Source organism: Apostichopus japonicus, chromosome 8, assembly GCF_037975245.1.
Source record: "Apostichopus japonicus isolate 1M-3 chromosome 8, ASM3797524v1, whole genome shotgun sequence".
In the NCBI taxonomy this organism is placed as follows: domain Eukaryota; kingdom Metazoa; phylum Echinodermata; class Holothuroidea; order Aspidochirotida; family Stichopodidae; genus Apostichopus; species Apostichopus japonicus.
This window is the reverse complement of record NC_092568.1, coordinates 6524120-6545913: the sequence shown is the minus strand read 5'-3', so window position 1 is coordinate 6545913 and position 21794 is coordinate 6524120. Positions and strand designations below refer to the sequence as shown.

General features: G+C 37.2%; 1 protein-coding gene across 6 annotated transcripts in view; it reads right to left on the bottom strand.

Moving 5' to 3' along the window:
- Positions 1-21794, bottom strand: part of LOC139970567 (tubulin polyglutamylase TTLL5-like) — a 185279-nt gene that overhangs the window by 70518 nt on the left and 92967 nt on the right. For all 6 annotated transcript variants that reach the window (XM_071976367.1, XM_071976363.1, XM_071976365.1 and 3 more), the window contains 2 exons: positions 19650-19816; positions 8912-9012 (listed from right to left, as the gene is read on the bottom strand). In XM_071976367.1, coding sequence (XP_071832468.1) covers positions 8912-9012; positions 19650-19816 — 268 coding nt within the window. The remainder of the gene's footprint in view (positions 1-8911; positions 9013-19649; positions 19817-21794) is intronic.

Below are 21794 nucleotides of genomic sequence, written 5' to 3'. Positions count from 1 at the left end.
GTGTCACTACTGAACATTTACACTCACTTATTCCCTATTCTCTGTGCCACTACTGAACAGTTACACTAACTTATTCCCTATTCTTGGTGTCACTACTGAACATTTACACTCACTTATTCCCTATTCTTGGTGTCACTACTCAACATTTACACTCACTAATTCCCAATTCTTGGTGTCACTACTGAACATTTACACTCACTAATTCCCTATTTTTGGTGTCACTTCTGAACATTTACCCTCACTTATTCCCTATTCTTGGTGTCACTACTGAACATTTACACTCACTTATTCCCTATTCTTGGTGTCACTAACTACATTTACACTCACTAATTCCCTATTCTTGGTGTCACTTCTGAACATTTACACTCACTTATTCCCTATTCTCGGTGTCACTACTGAACATTTACACTCACTTATCCCTATTCTTGGTGTCACCTCTGAACATTTACACTCACTTATTCCCTATTCTTGGTGTCACTTCTGAACATTTACACTCACTTATTCCCTATTCTTGGTGTCACTAACTGCATTTACACTCACTAATTCCCTATTTTTGGTGTCACTTCTGAACATTTACCCTCACTTATTCCCTATTCTCGGTGTCACTACTGAACATTTACACTCACTTATTCCCTATTCTTGGTGTCACTACTGAACATTTAAACTCACTAATTCCCTATTCTTGGTGTCACTACTGAACATTTACACTCACTAATTCCCTATTCTTGGTGTCACTACTGAACATTTACACTCACTTATTCCCTATTCTTGGTGTCACTACTGAACATTTACACTTACTTATTCCCTATTCTCGGTGTCACTACTGAACATTTACACTCACTAATTCCCTATTCTTGGTGTCACTACTGCATTTACACCCACTAATTCCCTATTCTTGGTGTCACTACTGAACATTTACACTCACTTATTCCCTATTCTTGGTGCCAACAAACTATCTGGGAGTATGAATAGTGCTTTTCTACAAGAAGAGATAGATTACTCAATTCAAAGTAGAAACTTGATTAATTTCATGGTTTGAGTACAAGAAATCCTCTAAAACCTGCTTTAGTTAACTAAATGTAGTTCATCAGTACAAGCTCAGCCTTTAAATGTCACACCAATGCGGTTCATTGGCTAACTGTTGACTTGTTCAACATCATCGGATCAATCCACTATTTGGGCCAAAGTTGCAACAGGGTTGTACATACACCTGGGGATGGGGATAAGGTATGGGGGTTGAAAGTGTGATATCCTTAATCAAGACATAAGCCACACACTGGTAGTGTTGGTACTGGTTTGTGACATTACATATATACATATTAAGCCACACACTGGTAGTGTTGGTCAGGCTTGTGACGTTACATACATATTAAGCCACACACTGGTAGTCAGGGTCTTAGCTAGAAATTTCAAATAGGGTGTCTCATCTATTGCTTAGTGCTCAGGAGACTATCCATCTGGTGCCGGAGGCGCCAGTGCGAGCGCGAAGCCTATAGCGGGTGGGGTCCAGGGGCCCGCCTTAGGGCCCATGGAAGCCCAGCCCCTATCAATGGTTTATTTGACACAATTGGGGTAAAAAGTATGCTTAGAAAGCTGTGAAAGCACCTTAGCCATCATGATTTTTTGGAGCATTCAAACATAATAAATGCAATAAAACACTAGGTGCAAAAGTGCACCATGAAAACAGCTTATAGTAATTGATATATTACAAAGAATTTGAGCACCAAAAGTTCAAACAATATCTTGTGGAATTATTTATGTTATGTACTATAAAATAGCCTACTGTGTATCTTGTAGAGTATATGCCTTAATTCTGTTAATGTCATCCATATACAGGGATGAGCCTGGGGTAAAAAAAAAATCACAGAACTTTGTGGTGATACTATACTAACGCCGAGGGCGTCAGTCAGCTTGCAGCGCGACACAGTTATAGGTGGGGTCCATGGGCCTACCTTAGGGCCTGTGGTAGGGTCCATGGGCAACGCCCCGGTTGGGGTACAGGGGTCGAAGCCCCCGGAGGCTCTGAGAAATTTGAGGTTTAAAGACAACATTTTGGTGCCTATTTTATAAAGATTTTTAAATTGATTAAAACACTCAAAAGCAAAGTTTCACACCAAAATGTGCACACTGAAGCCACATGCCTAGCCTGTCATTTTCACCCTACTTGTTTTTTTCAATCATGGCGACCCATACTTTAAATGTTACTGTTCATAAAATGAACACAATGGTCTGTTTTAATCTGGAATAATAGTCAGCAGCTACAGCACTACACTTCTCCTCAATTGTCCCTACTCTAATGATCCTAAAATATTGAAAATCATGGGAAATTTATGAAAATATCGTTGCAATAATGTTGGGAACGTTTTGAAAATCTAGAGAAAAATTTGTGTTATTTTGCGTATGCTACAGTGTGTTAGGATAATAGTTTTTGTCCCTCTGCAGGTTGGATATGCATCGATTTGGTAATGAAAAACATGCGAATGACGGATCAAATGATACAGTAACGCTGTTGTTAGAAATTCACAGAAATTGAGAAGTATAAATTACGGAGGTAGAAAAGAAAGCAAGGAAATCCGCGCAAAAAGCTCATGCCTTCATATATTACCATGGTAACAATCATACTCAACCCTTTTACATTCCCCAGTGAATGCGGTCACCAGGAGGAAAATCCTGTGGCGACCAAATCTTTATTTTTCCCAAATTCTGGTGGCCCAGAATGAAACTTTGATAGCCACTTTGATATGCTAAATATTAGTACAAAAAACACTCGCCCTAGGCTCAACATCGAGTAGCACTACTGTCAGTACTGACTACTAACGTTACTTTATAGCTAGTACTAGTTAGTACTGATGACAGTGGCTAGTAGTACATTTTGATTTTAAAATAATGACATAGGCTAATGTATATTATTTTCTCACAAAATGGGTAGCCTACGGTGAAAAAAATCTTACTTTATGTTTTCATGTTCAAATACGTAGGTGTAAGATAAGGTATAAAACCTTCCTCAATAATTTCTATTTGCTTTTGTTTCTTTCATTAACTTGTTAATTACTTCATATAATTAACATTACTTCTAACATCACACTGCCGCCGCTGATTATGCTTGCTCTCCACGTCTATTAGATCAGACCATATAAGTATCCAATTTAGCTCTTAATTAAACAGTTATTACTACTAGTATTACTATCTAATATTCAGGCCCAGGCTTCGCATTAGCCACTAGATTGCGCGATTCGCGCAATTTCATCGCATTGCAATAAACGATTTAATAAAAAGCTACTTGCGATTATTATTTTTTAGTTATCCCTTCTATAACCCATAAACATCTCGTAAACTTCCTTGTCAGCCTATCCTTCTATGAAATAGAAGGAACGATTGAATAAATAATAATTTCTTCCACATGGTAGCCCACCACTACACTAAGTCAATGGAAATTTAGCTCAGCCTAACCATCTGTTTATTCGCTGAAATTGTGACGCAGTTTTAAGATATCCATGGAATATTTTCATTATTGCTGTTACGTTCGACCACATGCATGGTTGCCTAACATCACACTAAGTCAGTGGGGGTAATCTAGCCTAGCCGTCTGTTTATTAGCTGAAATTGTGACGCAGTTATAAGATATCCATGGAATACTTTCGTTACTGCTGTTATCTTCGACCACATGGTAGCCTAACAACACACTAAGTCAATGGGAAATCTGCCTAACCATCGGTTTGCCAAAAAAAAAATCACACTTTGCGTAAGATTCGGGTAATAAATTAGGAACCGTATAGTACCGCGTCGGGCGGGTACCTTCGTTATTTTTGTAAAGCATTGGTGAAATTTTCAGTTGCAAAAACTGATCGCCACAGTATTATGGGTATGGCGACTAGCGTTAATTTTTCCAGAAATTCTCATCGCCAGCCGAGAATGGTCGTGGCCAATGCAACCATGGCCACCGTAATGAAAAAGGGTTGATATTCATACTAACTGCGAAGCAAGATCGCTTGTGTTGCATACATGTATTGCCTTGACAAATGGTTTCTCGAACCCGCGCATTATCACATTAATAAAAAATTAACGGAAATTTCGCGCCATTTTGTAACTAGACAGACTGCATGGTCGTTACTACGACGCAAAATTTTCCCTACTGCCTTTTCAGGTATATTAGGAAAACATTGCAGGAGCTGTCAATATTAGCTCACTCTTTCCACAGTACCATGATACACAACACCTAGCTAGGAGGAAAAAAATACATATACACAGGTGTGCCAAAATGATGACGCAACAAAACGAAGTTTCTTTACCTAGCTAGTTGGTTGGCTATTGAGTGTTGGTTTTCATATTGTGTTGTTGACTAGACTGTCAGGGTTTTTTCAGTGATTAATTTCACAGTGTTGTGTCATCATTTTAAACGTGCTGCGCCCGTTGACTGAGCAGTACATGCAAATAACTAATAGTTACGTTAAATTGGGAGGCTGGACAGAGCCATTTATTGGCGTCTCAACAGCCGTCCCACTCAAATTTGGCCGTCTTTCATTTCGATCTAGCCGTCTCAAAGACGGCGAGACGCATCGCTAGCTAAGACCCTGCTGGTATTGTTGGTCAGGCTTGTGACATTACATACATATTAAGCCTCACACACTGGTAGTGTTGGTCAGGCTTGTGACATTACATACATATTAAGCCACACACTGGTAGTGTTGGTCAGGCTTGTGACATGGGTACACGTTGTCAGTCCGACACGTTTTCAGTCCGAAAATAAAATACACGTTTTTAGTCCGAAAAAACGAGTTTTCAGTCCGACACGTTTTCAGTCCGAAAATAAAATACACGTTTTCAGTCCGAAAATAAAATACACGTTTTCAGTCCGAAAATAAAATACACGTTTTCAGTCCGAAAATAAAATACACGTTTTCAGTCCGAAAATAAAATACACGTTTTCAGTCCGAAAATAAAATACACGTTTTCAGTCCGAAAAAACGAGTTTTCAGTCCGACACGTTCTCAGTCCGAAAATAAAATCCACGTTCTCATAAAATCCACGTTCTCAGTCGGAGCTTAAATATATTCTGTTCATTATATATATAGGCCTATATATTATTAAATTATCATATACATATACATATTTATATATATATATATATATATTTATATATGTTGTTTCGGAAAGAATAAGCTGAGGAAAAGGTGAAGAAAGTGTTTTCCCTCAAGGCAGTATGCTGTTTGCTATTTAATTTTTATACTCATATCCGATCTCGCATAAACCCCATGGGAGTCCGTGCACGGAGGGGGGGGGGGCGGGGGTAACCATTCCCTACATGCGCATGTATAAGTTATGTTCGATTTATATCTGTAAATCTGTAAATGTTTACCTGCATCTCATAAAATTTGATATGCTGTTCTTTTTATGTAGGTAACATTGAAAACGATATAATTAACATAAATATTCAGTGACGGGGTACAATATTGAAAATAAATCTTTATTTGCACATAATAAATTATGTTCGTTACAAGTATATGAGGACGCGATAACTTTTAATAATATTTTAATATCTGCTTCTTTCTTTTTCTTTCTGGAATACACACGTCTACGCGGAAATATTATATTAAAAACTGAAATAATTAGTCATATGATACAAACCATTTAGACACTTTCAAAATTAATCATCAAAAAAGATGATATGTTTCTAAAAGATCTCTCTACATTTTCCTTCAAAATTGGCTTTGTATACCGTATATAGGCCATACTGAACCTTGCTCATTTTTATTAATAATAGGCATATATGCAAAGCAGTGATAAAGCCATATGACGATAAAAAATATCAATATGGAAACTTTATAAGAAAATTCTAAGAATAGATATATTTACATCAAAGTATATTTACAATGCTTGTGGTGATAATAATAATAATAAAAAAATTGTAACAATCTAAAGAGACAGCAGAAAACCTCCCCGTTTATACCGTATTATGTTGAGTTTATATATTGCCTGTTGAATCACTTGAATGGCCAATATATATGAACATTTCTGTCTCAATAGATACATCTTACTGAGAGTACAAAGGCCGCACACATGAGTTTGAATTGTTTATCTCTAAACGCCATAAAAGACAATTAAAATGAACAACAAAGGGTTTCTTATCGTCATGTGTTTCTTTAAACTGATCATTGTGTACAAATTATAAATCTTGATAGAAGCAACCACGGCTTCAAAATTCTACATTATTAAAAAAAAAAAAGTCGCTCGCTTCAAGATTATTACTACCTCATAAAAAAATCATAGCCCGAGTTTAATTCATTTTGTGCGATTACTGATTTTTAATTGTTCCTCTTGTAAACATATAAAACGAAATGAACCATAATCCTCGGCTCCTCGGTCGAAGAGTCTTGTCAAGTCAAACTTAACGTTACGTTAATAAATGAATCAATTATTGCTCGCCAGTGTTTAACGACAAGGCTTTCTTATAGCCTTTTCTGAATTGCATACAAGATGACGGTTGTATTATTGCTTATACGTATTGTAGAAGATGTAGAAAGAAAAGTATCGTATATGAACAAGATTATCGAGTTCGAGGGCGAGGGGGATATAAGAGGGTGAGAAGGGGGTGAGGGGTGTAAGAGGGGAGAAGGGGGTGAGGGGGTGCACGAGGCCGAGAAGGGGTGAGGGAGTGTCCAAAGTTACATCAGTTAAATGTTTGCTTTATAATCATTGCATTTAGAGGTCTTTATGATCACATTTTCAAACGGTCACGCCCCACCCTCCACCGTATAATAATAATAATAATATCCCTGCTCCTAGTATCCCTGCTCCTAGTAGAATGTGTCCAATTGTAAAAATAACAATTTACCTAGTTTGACGTCAGGTCTACGAGTCTATGTGTGAGTCTGAAGGTTCAGTTTATGGATGGGGGGGGGGGTGACTTCCAAGGGCAGTGGTACACTTAACTTTGGTATGAAGGGGAAAACCACAAAATCACCTAAAACTGCCCCAACAAAGTGGACCTTCTGTGCATTTTGTACTACATATTCAAGTATTTGAATGTTGTTTTATTAAATTGCAAAAATCACAAAAATTGCAAAAATATATATATATATATATATATATATACACATATATATATATATATATATATATGTATACACATATATATATATTTATATATATATATATATATATATATATATATATATATATATATATATATATGTATATATATATATATATACATATATATATATATATATATGACTCATAATTGACAAATAAGGAGTAAAGTTTTAGAAAATATATTGAGACCTTCGTCAGCAATACTTGGCAGTCGAATGAAAACTACAAAATGTAACACAATGAAAGTATGACGCTAGGTAAGTGTAAATTGCATTGATGGAATTAGAACCAAATAAACCATGACTATACAGGAAGCAGATTAAGGAGCAAAGAACGGATTACATATGTTTGTAACTGATAGTTGTTAAGGGGTTGAGGCCGGTGATGTGAGACATAATACGAAAGATTCAATCGATTTCTTTACTATCAGTTCGGGCTGTCACCGTTTATTTGTGGCATTATGGCATTAAAACTGCATGCTTTCATTCTCCAACTGAAAACGTGTATCTCATTTTCGGACTGAAAACGTGTATTTCATTTTCGGACTGAAAACGTGTATTTCATTTTCGGACTGAAAACGTGTATTTTATTTTCGGACTGAAAACTTGTCGGACTGAAAACTTGTCGGACTGAGGGGTGTACCCCTGTGACATTACATACATATTAAGCCACACACTGGTAGTGTTGGTCAGGCTTGTGACTTTACATACATATTAAGCCACACACTGGTAGTGTTGGTCAGGCTTGTGAGGTAACATACATATTAAGCCTCACACTCTGGTGTTCCCATTTCTTGAGTGAGGCTAGGTGGTATGGATTCTTCAAATGAGGCTATGTAATAGTTACTCCTTACACAAGACTTGCTGGCATTCTTTCAGTGAAGTTACACAGGAACCGAGCCTCACACTGGACTTGCTGATACCCTTTAAATGATGCTATCTATTAATTAAGCCTCACACGAGAGGACATGTTGATGTTCTTTATGTGAGTATATTGATATTATGAGGATGCCTCACATGAAACATTAACAAATCTTCCCCAGTGAGAAGAGGATGTCCTAATAAGTAAAAGTAGATAGTCCCAGAAATGAAAGAAACATTTGTACAAAAAACAACTTCCTGGACGAGGAAGCAGTCAATCAAAATGAGTACGATAAACAGAAATGAGATGAGTTAATGAACACAGAAACGGAAATAGACATAAGTAAGATTAAGGAAAGATGTGGAGTAGCTTCAAAGGTTGTTATCTTCTTGTCAAGTATAAATATATGAAGAGAACTTCTAACAAATATTGATTAAAGCATATATGAATGATTCCTTACGGAATTAGTGTCTGGCTGGATGTAGTAATTCAAGAACAACATTGACATGATTCTTGCTGAATTAGTTGATATTAGTTCATGTATATACATGTATTACAAACTGTCAAGGATGAACTGTTTATTACATGTTTCTGAAAGGTCATTTTATATCAAAATTCATACAACAATGGACCAATGTTAACAAGGAAACCTGAACAGAAAAGCTGAATTCAGCAATAATTTCACCTTAAAAATCTTGTAAACCAGATAAGATCAGATAAAAATATGCCCTGCAAACTATGCCCTACAATATATGCCCTGCAAACTTTCCTTTGTTTTAGATTTTGTTAAATTTTCATGTATCAATATGAAATATCTCCCTTGAGTCATCCTGAGCAAGGGGTGATGCCATGCACATGTGTTGGTGCATTATGAGATTGAGAGACAAATATGCTGGCATTCTGTAATAAATACCAAAGTAGGAAATGAAGTAACAAAGAAAAAGATAAATAGATTTACCTGCTGATTTTGTTGTTCCTTTATTATGTGGTCCATATACTCTGGTCATTGCAGATATACTGTTGAATTTCGAATTGGGACGATCTTCAATTTGTGTTGTCCTGTTTTGAAATCAAAATACTGCAGTTGGAAAGAGTTATCTGACTAGTTGTATCATCAGTGGTAAAGATGGATAGTATTACTGCCAGTAAACTGTTCAATCTATCATGCAGTGATAAACTTGCATAGACACACATTAGACATTTATACTTTTATGTCAATCGCTGATATATGTTAACCAAAATGAGAGGCCTAACAGCAGCCAAGTGTAAAAGGGGATAAAATATCATTATTGATAGCTAATACAACTATTTCAATACTTTTACAGTATGTACACATACAAAACACCTCACTTGTACCATGGCTGCTCAGGAGAGTTCAATAATGTACAGGCTTATTAAAACCTCTGGGATTATCAAGAACCGTCAGGGATCACCAAAATTCAATAAGGAAGCTTCCAAAAGTATTTTCTTGCAAAGCAACAGGGGAATGGTAATATTACATACACATTTTGGCTTTGGCAACTTATATTTTGGGAAAAGGATTCATCAAATTTATAAATTTGCTTAAATGCATCTGTTTCAAAGAATAAAATACTATGACAATTAACTTGTGAGGAAGAGGGAATTCATAATGTAATACATTACATTTATAACATAGTTTATCGATGGTTTAAACCTAGGCTGATGTAAATCATGCTACTGTATCAAACTGTGTCGGAGGGGGCGGGACAAGCCTGATTGGCTCTTGCAGGTTAGCAGTAACAAATTACTGGAAAAAACAGACTACTATTTTTAAAACATGCGAAACAAATACAAGCAAATATTTACAGAATGGGAGTCTGCCCCAGCCCTGGCAAAAGCACCCTCCCAGGAGAAGAATTTCGCTAAGAAAAAAGAAAAAATCTCCTTCCCGCTGGCTGGACTGTTTCCCGGAAGAGAACTTGCGATTTTATCCTTGAACATATGGCATGTCCTCTGAGGTTTTTAATCCTTCAATATGGCATGTCCTCTGGGGTTTTTGATCTTTCAATATGGCATGTCCTCTGAGGTTTTTAATGCTTCAATATAGCATGTCCTCTGAGTTTTTAATCCTTCAATATGGCATGTCCTCTGAGGTTTCAGTCCTTCAATATGGCATGTCCTCTGGGGTTTTCAGTCCTTCAATATGGCATGTCTTCTGGGGTTTTCAGTCGTTCAACATGGCATGTCCTCTGAGGTTTTCAGTCCTTCAATATTGCATGTCCTTTGAGGTTTTCAGTCCTTCAATATGGCATGTCCTTTGAGGTTTTCAGTCCTTCAATATGGCATGTCCTCTTGGGTTTTCAGTCCTTCAATATGGCATGTCCTCTTGGGTTTTCAGTCCTTCAATATGGCATGTCCTCTTGGGTTTTCAGTCCTTCAATATAGCATGTCCTCTTGGGTTTTCAGTCCTTCAATATAGCATGTCCTCTTGGGTTTTCAGTCCTTCCATATGGCATGTCCTCTTGGGTTTTCAGTCCTTCAATATGGCATGTCCTCTTGGGTTTTCAGTCCTTCCATATGGCATGTCCTCTTGGGTTTTCAGTCCTTCAATATAGCATGTCCTCTTGGGTTTTCAGTCCTTCAATATGGCATGTCCTCTTGGGTTTTCAGTCCTTCCATATGGCATGTCCTCTTGGGTTTTCAGTCCTTCAATATGGCATGTCCTCTTGGGTTTTCAGTCCTTCAATATAGCATGTCCTCTTGGGTTTTCAGTCCTTCAATATAGCATGTCCTCTTGGGTTTTCAGTCCTTCAATATAGCATGTCCTCTTGGGTTTTCAGTCCTTCCATATGGCATGTCCTCTTGGGTTTTCAGCCCTTCAATATGGCATGTCCTCTTGGGTTTTCAGTCCTTCAATATGGCATGTCCTTTGAGGTTTTCAGTCCTTCCATATGGCATGTCCTCTTGGGTTTTCAGTCCTTCAATATGGCATGTCCTCTTGGGTTTTCAGTCCTTCAATATGGCATGTCCTCTTGGGTTTTCAGTCCTTCCATATGGCATGTCCTCTTGGGTTTTCAGTCCTTCAATATGGCATGTCCTCTTGGGTTTTCAGTCCTTCCATATGGCATGTCCTCTTGGGTTTTCAATCCTTCAATATGGCGTGTCCTCTTGGGTTTTCAGTCCTTCAATATGGCTTGTCCTCTGAGGTTTTCAGTCCTTCAATATGGCATGTCCTCTGGGGTTTTCAGTCCTTCAATATGGCATGTCCTCGGAGGTTTTCAGTCTTCCTCTAAATGTGTTCTATTGTAAGTGCCATATTCTACAATATACTGGCATTATTTAATCTCACAAATGCAAGACTGGCCTAATTATAGCCTTTGGATTCCAGAGAAATATCATAATATCAGTCTCAGAAAACTAAACATCTTTTATTATAAACCAAAGTCAAATCCTTGCAGATAAGTTGCTGAACATGCTAGTCTTCCACTTCATTGGCAATATGACATTCATATTCTGGCTCTCTTAAATTTATTATACACAATTAATGGGGCTATTTTTGTTACAGGGTAAGTAGATAGAACATTCTTCCATAAACACATGTCAACTGCTTTATGATGGCAAGGTTCACCTCTGATGGAAATTAAAAATAGCTCTTTGATGATTACTTTATACTGAATAACAAATACTGAAATGAAAAATTTAGGTTGCTCAGATTTTAACCCCTTGAACAAAAGTTCACGAATGACAAGTGTATGCCATAAATTATCTATGATGCCGTGACTATCACAGCTTTGGCTCAAGTGATGACAAACTACAGTACTTAGACCTGATACAATGACTGGCCCATTAAATGTTGAAACATAAAGACATAAGCTTGTCATGCTGATTCATATTTAAATGATCTGTGATGTAATATTAATGGATTCAGTCAACAAAACGGTCATGAACTGTTTATCAAACCAGAGTGATGACTCTTCCAAAACTTGCCATATTACAAAAGTTAACTGCACATTAATTATGGTCTCAATACGCTCCTTAGCCATGCACATAGGCAGATAAAGGACTACTTTTGAACAGAAGTTAGTGTCGACACATGCTAAGTGTATTTCACTGATTGCTATACTTTCAAATCCAATAAAATGCTTCTGTCAATCATGTCAGACATTTCATTGACACTTGGTTAACAAGGAGCCTGGTTGAAACAGATTGACCAAAGCCAATACATGCCCCTCAATCCTCTCTTCCACTAAACTAAGCTGTCCACCTTGTACTTGTACTTTCAACAGGGAGCTGTTCCTCAATCTGCAGACTTAGTTCCATCATCCTTCTGAGTAAAACACACCTTGACATTTCACCAGTAATTTGACACTTTACCAATCTCTGGTAGTCAACCAGAAGACACTCAAATCAAGCCTCAAGGTGAAAAAGTACCAGTATAATTCCTTTTCATTCTTGATGGAATTGAAAAGTTGATTACTATTGATGTATGGGATTACTTTGATGTGTTAATAGACCACAATATTATTATTTTCTGAGTCTAGTGCCTCAGGGAAGGTGAGCGAATGTTCATAATTTAATCAGGTCATGACAGTATCCCAATTATTCTTCCACACGTCTAGGTTACTGTCTAGCTGTAAACTACTTTCACAGCAAATGCTAAGACACAGTTAACAATTACAGGTTCATTTATTGGCAGCAAATATGTAAATTGTTATTTATCAAGTGTCATTTATTGCAATCACAGTACACAAGTTTTGTTGTTTGTGTCTGTTTTATGTGGGTAATTTGGCACACTAGTAGTATATATTTATAGCAGTGCTTCATAACACATGGCTTCTGGTCTTGCACCTTTTCTTCTAGTAAACATCCTGTCCCAGGATCGCGTAGGGCTTCCAATTCCAGGGGCGTCAATCATGGGGAACAGGGGGACAGATTGCCCCCACTTTCTGAAGAGTGGGGGACATGATATCAAATGTCCCCACCCCCCAGGTTTAGTGACTGACTCGTGTAAGCGCTACGCCTATCTGGCTCATAATAACTTGTGTATTTCATAAAAGGAGCTCAAACATTGTGCTATGAGATTAGTAGAACTTTATTAATGTTTTATTCTCATCTGCTCAACACCACAATGAAAAATATAACTTTTCAACTGGGTTGAAATAAGAATTAATGAGGAACTGTGCCCAAACACCACTGAGGATATGTGCTAAGCCAGCAGGTAATGAAAGCAAGCAGCGTTTGTTAATCTTCTTTCCAGTTCATTATTTTTCATATTTTATAGTACATTGTATTTCATGTACAAACAATAGAACACTACGTGTACAATATATTGTACATTCAGTTTGGTTAGCATTGCCCGTCATGATAATTTTAAATGTTTTTAAGATGATTATGTATCACAAGAGTTTTGAGACATACATATATGGTGCTAAGCCTGGGTACTCAGCTGCTAGTCATGTTGTTGTGAACAAAATACTTTATTTGTGACTGATGTCAAGTACAGGGCCGTAGCCTGGGGAGGGGGAAGCTGTCTTCGTGAGATTTCCACTTAATGAAATTAGGCTTAAGATAATGTGAATGCCTGGACAGTATGCGCTATTTCAGTTAGTTTTAGCGAATTTATCATATCATTTCATCTGATTTCATTAGTCAGCACTATGCAACCTCATAATTATAGGCACGTATTGTAGGAATAGCATCCAAAAAGAACGCAAGGTTTATTTAACCGCCTGTTATGTATATGTACTGTTGCAGATGCGATGACTGTGCATTTGTTTGGTTTCACGAGTTTGTTTCATGTCATGAAGTGATATTATACCACCTTTAAGTTCCTATTAAACTCCTGCAAGGTTATAAACCCTTTGCACTTTGACCTCATTAATACCCACGGTTCCAGATTAGAGAAATACTTAAGAATTTGTTCGATCCATTTTCAGACTTCTAGTGTAGGAGCCCTAAGGTTGAAACAAGGATAAACATTACTAAAAAGTAGGAAGACATGTTGTTTTCTTTCTTACTCATGAATGATTGGTTGATTCAATGATTTTATAAATATTAATTTTGTTCAGCATTAGGTAATATTGAACCAATCGCCGATCAGATGCCCCATCATGTGTGACCCCAGGCTTTGCAACTTGTCAAGTAGTTTTTTGAGAGGTAAGTGAGCCTGGAAAAGTTAGTCGAATCAGCCAGTACTCATGATCATTGTTGCGGTCGTATAATTTATCAAATTGTATTAAATCAGTATCTTGAAGAAATTTTACAAAGGTCTAATTAAACATTAATTGTATTAAATCAGTATCTTGAAGTAATTTTACAATGCCTAATTGAACATTAATTGAGAGACACAGAAAATAAATCATCTTGAAATCAATCATTGTTTTTGGTTTAAGTTTCCATTTTATCAAACATGATAAAAGCCCTAAGATACACCCAAATGTTAAGTAGATAAGTCTTTCTAAATTTAAGTCTAATCACTTGTCAGATGTGACTTCTGTTAAAATATATGTATGACTCACATACCAATTGCAGGGACCAAACAGAAGCAAACTTGAGGATTTGTAGATGTGAGTTGTCCCAATTGGCCCCGCCAGGGCTTCCCGGACCCCATCAGGAGCCTAAGACGGGTCCCTGGACCCCACCCGATAAAGGCTTTGTGCCAAGGTGCTCCGGGTGTGCGCTACAGGCACACTCCTTCAGATTTATCATGTTCGATCATTTATCTCCCCTCCCCACCTCTCCACTTTTCAATTGGGATTTGTATAATTGATTAAATTACCACTTAAATCCAGGATTGAATCACTAATATCTCAACTGTGAATGGGAGGAAGAAGGGGCGGGGGAGATTCGAAAGTGCAAGTATGAGCTTTTATTATAGCCACTACTTTTATTTAATTGTCTTTTCTCCAACTTAATAACCAAAACTGTCATGTTATTGGATTATATCTGCAGTCAGCCAACCAAACACAATTGTCAGTACCACCAAGCACAACCAGCAGCAGCCATCTTGCTGGTGCAGTAGCTGATCTGGAGTCAGTACACCACCAATCTAGTTTGCCAGAGGTTGAACAATTTGCCTTACTTTCCTTGGGGATGTCAGAGTCCTTGATTCCACAATAAATATGTTTATAAGCATTTATAACATTTGCTATAAGATACAGGAAACGTGATCAATTTTGAAGTAATCTTTGCATAATTGCTAGGAAATTGAATAAGTAGAAAAAAATGTCACTTTGAAGAGTCTCTGGCTACAGGATGAAGAAATGACTATCTATTTGTATGGTATGTTTAAAGCTCTTTGTATGGAGGTAATTGAAACAGCTGACAAGACTGATATTAAGTTATTACCCCCTGTCCCTGTCAGGGCAACATGCAGATACAGTCAGTCTGGTTTTTCACAGTTGCCAGCCACCAACAGAGGAAAACCTGATGATACCTAGGCCACATGTGTCTCTTAACAAATTACCATATCAGTAGAACTTTCTATGTTTCCTACAGGCTATTAAAACAAAGGACTCAGTGATCAATCAGTACTATATGGGAAGTAGATGGAGTTAAGTATACAATGATCATTTAAAGATAAATGATGATGGGTTGGAATATTTTTTTTTAATACAGAAGTAAAATGCCCAACAATGCAAATATGTGATAAAGTGCAACAAAAGAGCTAGATTTTTCACTGCATGCTGACAGTGTTATAACTTTTTTAGTAAAGCTTCACTTAAAATGAATATTCCTTTCAAAGTTTTCTGAATAAAAGGAGCTATTTGTATTGGGCTGGGTATAATTTTGATACTACATATCTTAGCCTCTCAAACAAATGAAGAATATGTGGAGAAACTCATTTTTAAAATTTGCTCTTTGCATACCAATATGGACAAATGTGTCTGTTTGATTGAAGCAAGCTTCCTGTAAGAAGGACTTGGGAGGTTTGCTCACAGTGCTGACAGTTAGCTACCGTATGTGCAAATAGCTACTTAAAGTGCAAGTCCTAAGTGATCAATAATCAAATAATTGTTATCATATGTCTCTGTAATCATACTTCATTACAGGAATCACTAGCAGAGGACTGGTAACTCCACTTTTGCAGGGTGGCAGTGCACAGTTTCTAGGAGAGGTTTGCAACCTTGTATCACAGTATTTAAACTGAAGCTGCTTGATCTTTCAGCTCAGGCAATTGACACTTTCACATGTTCCGTAACTGCTTTTAATGCTAGGTTAACCTCTTGAGCAGATGCTTTGCTCCACTTTGAGAGCAGGTGTGAGTGGTTGTATTTTAATATGGAATAGAATACTTTCATGATTCTGTTAATTTCTTATGGTGCCATCTCTGCATGACAAATTCTTTTCCTCTAGTCTCAAAATAAGCAGCTGTCAATAACCATCTGTAGATCTATATCTTGTACATGAATCATGAGAATTATATTTCAGTGACAGCATTCTTGAATGAGCTATATAGAAATGTCACTGTAAGGACCACCCCAGTCATAACCGCAATCAGCTTAGCTAGTATACTAAAGAATCCTCAAACAAAACTTCAAAAAGTAAATTATTAGATCTGATTACCAGCAGTTTTATATTTCACACCCACGTAAACATGCTGCTTTGAAGTTTGAATAGCAAGGGAAATAAAAACTTTCATAATTAAAAGTCATGAGATATAATAGCTATCGTTGTTTCTTCTTAACAATTGTAGCATCTTAGCAAGTAGCTTGCTTTCTCCATATAGATAATTCCATGAACTTAAAGTAAAAGAACAATGAGAGTTAGCAAGAAGGGTTTGAATTTTGCAAATAAATTGTAAGAAGTGGTAACCATGGCAACGTAAAGCTAACACCACAAATTTTGACGTTACAGTTACCGTAGCAAAGTTTATACCTTGCTTTTGTAGCACCCTTAATTTTTGGGTAAATTAGGACTTACTAGGATTTAGATGCCCCCTCCCTGTTATAGGTTCCCCCTACAAATTCTCGGTGCTCATGGAGTTCAATGGCCTGTCACTTCCTTGCAGGAAGTTGTCATGACTATGCCTTTATTCTTGCAATGACATTGCCTTGTCCTCCATGTGTACCAAGAAGAGTTAACCACTACCGAACCCATAAGCCAACATATTCAAAGGTGAAGTTTTCCCATGAGTTGGAGATCTTCTGCAAACAGGTGACCCTTTTCTCCAACTCTTTGTGTATTAGCTCATTCTCTGGGACTATGTCAGTTGTTTACACCTGGTGTCTTAGTGGTTGTTTAATAGTAATGTTGGTGTTTTCGATAATGAGTAAGCCGATCAGCTGGTTTATTTATCTCCTTATTTGGGCTTGGCAGGTACTTTCCCCAGGCTCTATAAGGCAGCCAGTTTACCAGTGATCTGTGCCACTCACTTGAACGGCCTCAGTCGTCTCAGGATGTTGGAGAAATCAATAGAAATTATCTACTAATTTCTATACATGTATGAATCACTTTGTATTTTTGTATGAATCACTTTGTTTTTTCCTGAAGTAAGCTTTTACTCTGTGATGGCTCCAAGCACACAGGAATGTACTATGTTTAATTTATATATTTATACAGTTATAGATTTGTCTCATATTGCATTTGGTATTAAGCCCCATTGCTCTTGATTATATTTGATATTTAAGTTCTAAAGGCCACTTACTTGACAGCCCTCAGCCATCTAGGATGTTGTAGACATCATCTTTAGAAATTACCCAATAATTTCTACACATGTTCTTTGGATTGGGTGGGCATGACTAACACCCTGGTCGTAAGATGCCCCCTCCCACCAAGCCATGATCTGCCCTGCACCAGACAGACAGCCGAGCAGAGAGAGAGTGAGCCCCCTTCCCCCTACTTGTGTTACATCTGGACACGGATGGGATTAATTGTGTTTTTATAGTTTACTGTTTCATATGAAAAGTTAAAAATTTGTTGTTCTTAATTAACTTCTCTTTTTCTTCTTGCTTCTTTAATTATGAATACATCAATTGTATAGTAATATATGGTTTTGGTGTGATTCTATTTGTTTGTGTGTTGTCTCCCCATTACAGGCGAAGAACCCTGCTCTCATTAAGACTAATGTCTAGTGTTTACACGGGTCCAAAAATCGGGAACCGGGTACCCGAGAGCCGTTACCCGTCGGGTATCCGGGTACCCGGGAAAAATTGTTTACTCTCGTTTTTCACGATTTTCAAGAAATTACATATTGGATGCTATTATAAATGAAGTATTTTCTCTACTGACAATGTTTTCATGTTCAAACACGTATGTGTAAGGTAAGGTATAAAACCTTCCTCAATAATTTCTATTTGCTTTTTTTCTGTCATAAACTTGTTAATTACTTAATGTAATTATTAATTAACATTACTACTAATTAGAAGTAATGTTGTTAACATCGCACTGCCGCCGCTGCTTATGCAGGCTCTCCACGTCTATTGGATCACACCATAAAAATATCCAAGTTAGCTCCTAAACAGTTTTTACTACTACTATCTATTATGCAGGCCCAGGGTTCGCATTAGCCGCGAGATTACGCGATTCGCCCAATTTGATCGCATTTGGAATACACGATTTGTAAAATGCCACTTGCGATTATTATTTTTTATTTATCCCGTCTATGATCCATAAACATGTCGTAAAATTCCTTGTCAGCCTTTCCTTCTATGAAATAAACGAATGAATTAATAATCATTTCTTCCACATGGTAGCCTTACACCACACTAAGTCAATGCATGAGAAATCTAGCTAAACCTAACCATCTTTTTATTCGCTGAAATTGTGACGCAGTTATAAGATATCCATGGTACACATTCATTATTGCTGTTACGTTCGACCACGTGGTTGCCTAACACCACACTAAGTAAATGGGGTAATCTAGCATAGCCATTTGTTTATTAGCTGAAATTGTGACGCAGTTATAAGATATCCATGGAATAGTTCCGTTATCGCTGTTATCTTCAACCACATGGTAGCCTAACACCACACTGAGTCAATGGGAAATCTGCCTAACCATCGGTTTGCATATATTTTTTTTTTAAATCACACTGCGTAGGATTCAATTATAAATTAGGAACCGGGTAGTATCGCGTCGGGGGGGGGGGGGTACCTTCGTTATTGCTGTTACCTTCGACCACATATGTTAGCCTAACACCACACTAAGTCAATGGGAAATCTGCCTAACCGTAGGTTTGCATTTTTTTTTTTTTTTAAATCACACTTTGCGTAGAATTCGGGTAATAAATTAGGAACCGGGTAGTATTGCGTCGGGCGGGTACCCGGGTACCCGGATAACCCGTGCAAACACTACTAATGTCTCCTGGGTGGGAGGACTGAACATGTGGGGTCACACATTAAAACCTAAATGTTTACCTAACAACTTATTTCTTGCTTTGCATGCCCTTCATGTTCACAATTTTGTGATATCTGTACTGGCTGACACTATTCACCAGCCCTATTGGAAATGCTACAATTGAATATATTCATGAAAGGTAAGATAAATAATCTTACCATTAAATGTCACCATCCATGTCAGATGGACAATTGTCTTTCCATCGTTTTCCCCTCATTATCAGTTTACATATAACAGCTATAGTGGCAATACTTTACCTGCCTTTGATATATAAATTTTCATAACTGCAGACTTGTAGTGAGTTCTTACTCATATACATATTCTAGCACAGTTGTCTGTACTCTGCTCCACCTGGTGGATTGTTACTGGTACTCAAACTGGTTAACTGATTTAATCTTACCTAGCCAGCCGTTGGGAACTAATCGGTCTCCGTGATTGGCCACATGTTTGGGATGGTGGATGGGGTTTTCTTTTCACAGAGCTGTCCGCATATGGCAAAGTGGTGCTTGCATGTCTCTGGAGGGCATCTTGCACAGCTACTGTTGTACTGGTGTGATAGGCAGCAATCTGTATACAAAAAGAGTAAAAACAGAACTACATTATGTGTGTTTTCAAAGGGAATGTCACTTTTTTTCCAACCTTACATTCACAAGACATTTGAAACCCTTCACTTCCAAATTCACACCTGCCACACACACCAGAGAATATTTAAAATTAGCCTTGTTGGTCTCAAATAGAGCAGAATTCAGTGAGGGTGTCATACAACCATGAATTTCAGATGCAGAAAGAAAACAAAACTGTTCTGTTTCTAATTCTCTCATACATTTACATTTCCCAGACTTGGTTAATATTAGGCCATACATTTACATTTCCCAAACTTGGTTACTATTAGGCTAACAAAATGCTACAGCTTGCAGGGGCTTCCCCAGTTCGCCTACCAGGTCTTTGAAACAATTCACTGAAATTGAATTCCTATCTCAACAGTATTTCTGTGTGTTTAATTGAGCATTCGAAAGAACAAGAATATCTGCAAATGCTGCAGCCGAAGTCCCCAGATCCTCACCAGGGTATGGAATACATTCAAAAGAACTGTAATTCCTCTTTATGACAAGCGCGTCTGTGCTTTAAAATTGCTACATGTGAGAACAAGATCAATCTCTCCAAGTGTTAGCCCCTTGAACAATTATGAAAGTATGCCCGAGCCACCCATTGACAATAACTGACAAATGTACACAATAATACAACATGCTGATTGCTCAGAAAGTAGTATGGACGCAGGTTCACAAAACAAATATATTAGAACATTAACTGTATATGACCCATTTCAGCCTACATTTTGGACATGCAGTAATGACAACAAGGTCTCTCACTAGATATTTCAGAAAAGTTCAGAATGTCTTCCTATTGTTCAAACTATAATTTGAACATCAATTAGTACTGCAACAAATGGGGGTAGGTCCTAAATAAGGAGAAATGTATCCACGGTTCAGTTGTGAAATTGTCAGATTAAATATTTCATATCCAGGATAAATATTACATATTTATAAATAGGATTGAAAAAAGGTGACAAAACAAAAAGAAAGACAAAATTAATTCATATATTATTATATATATATATTGTTATGACACTTAAGGCGGTAACTCAAAGAGATGGTACCATGTACCTCAAACAACTTAAGAAAAGAGTAAGTATTTGACCTACAATGCAGCACAGTACTGTAAACCAACTACAAATTTGAAAGATGACACAAATAGAATGGAATTCTGCTCTCTTGTGATGTTAAGTTGAGACAACTAAAGTTGTAGTACCTCACTGGATGAATGAGCTGTATGATGTCATATTGCATTGTACAGGTTTTTTTTTTCCAATTACAAAAGTGCTCACTCTTGTATGCAGACAAAGTCTTGTGATTATTAAATTATCAAAGACAAATTGATGGTTGTTTGCCTTTTCTGTGAAATTCCAGCTGTAACTATTCCAGATACTTCACACAAATTATTACATTCCAATGGCACAGTAAACCAATGGTTTGAAGGCAAGTAGCTTCTAGACCTGAAGTAGAAATCCAGATGGACCATAACTCCAAACATAGACTACATTCTAACAGGTGTCATTTCTGACATGTGAACATTCAACTTCTTTGTTATGTTACAGAATCCATACTTTTCAATACAATTAGTCCAAATGATGGGAAAAACATGAGATATGTGACACAAATGACTACAATACAGGGACCACCCAGAAAAGAGTATCTTCATAACCATGATCTGTTTACAAAATAAAAGTTATTAAATAAAATCACTGTCATCACCAGCTGACTTCTTTAAACCAACATCTTTGCAGAAAGAACCAAGAACTTGAAAACTTCAACTCAACATAAATTTGGCTGCCAAAGTGTTCATGTTTGCCACAATGATTTGGTTTTCCAAAATGAACATGTTTTCCACAAGAAGAGTGGATTGTCAAAAATCACAGTTGGACTTGTTCCCATATAAGTGAGCGGGGCTGCCACTAACAGTACAAATTCCACACAAAGATGGGGGA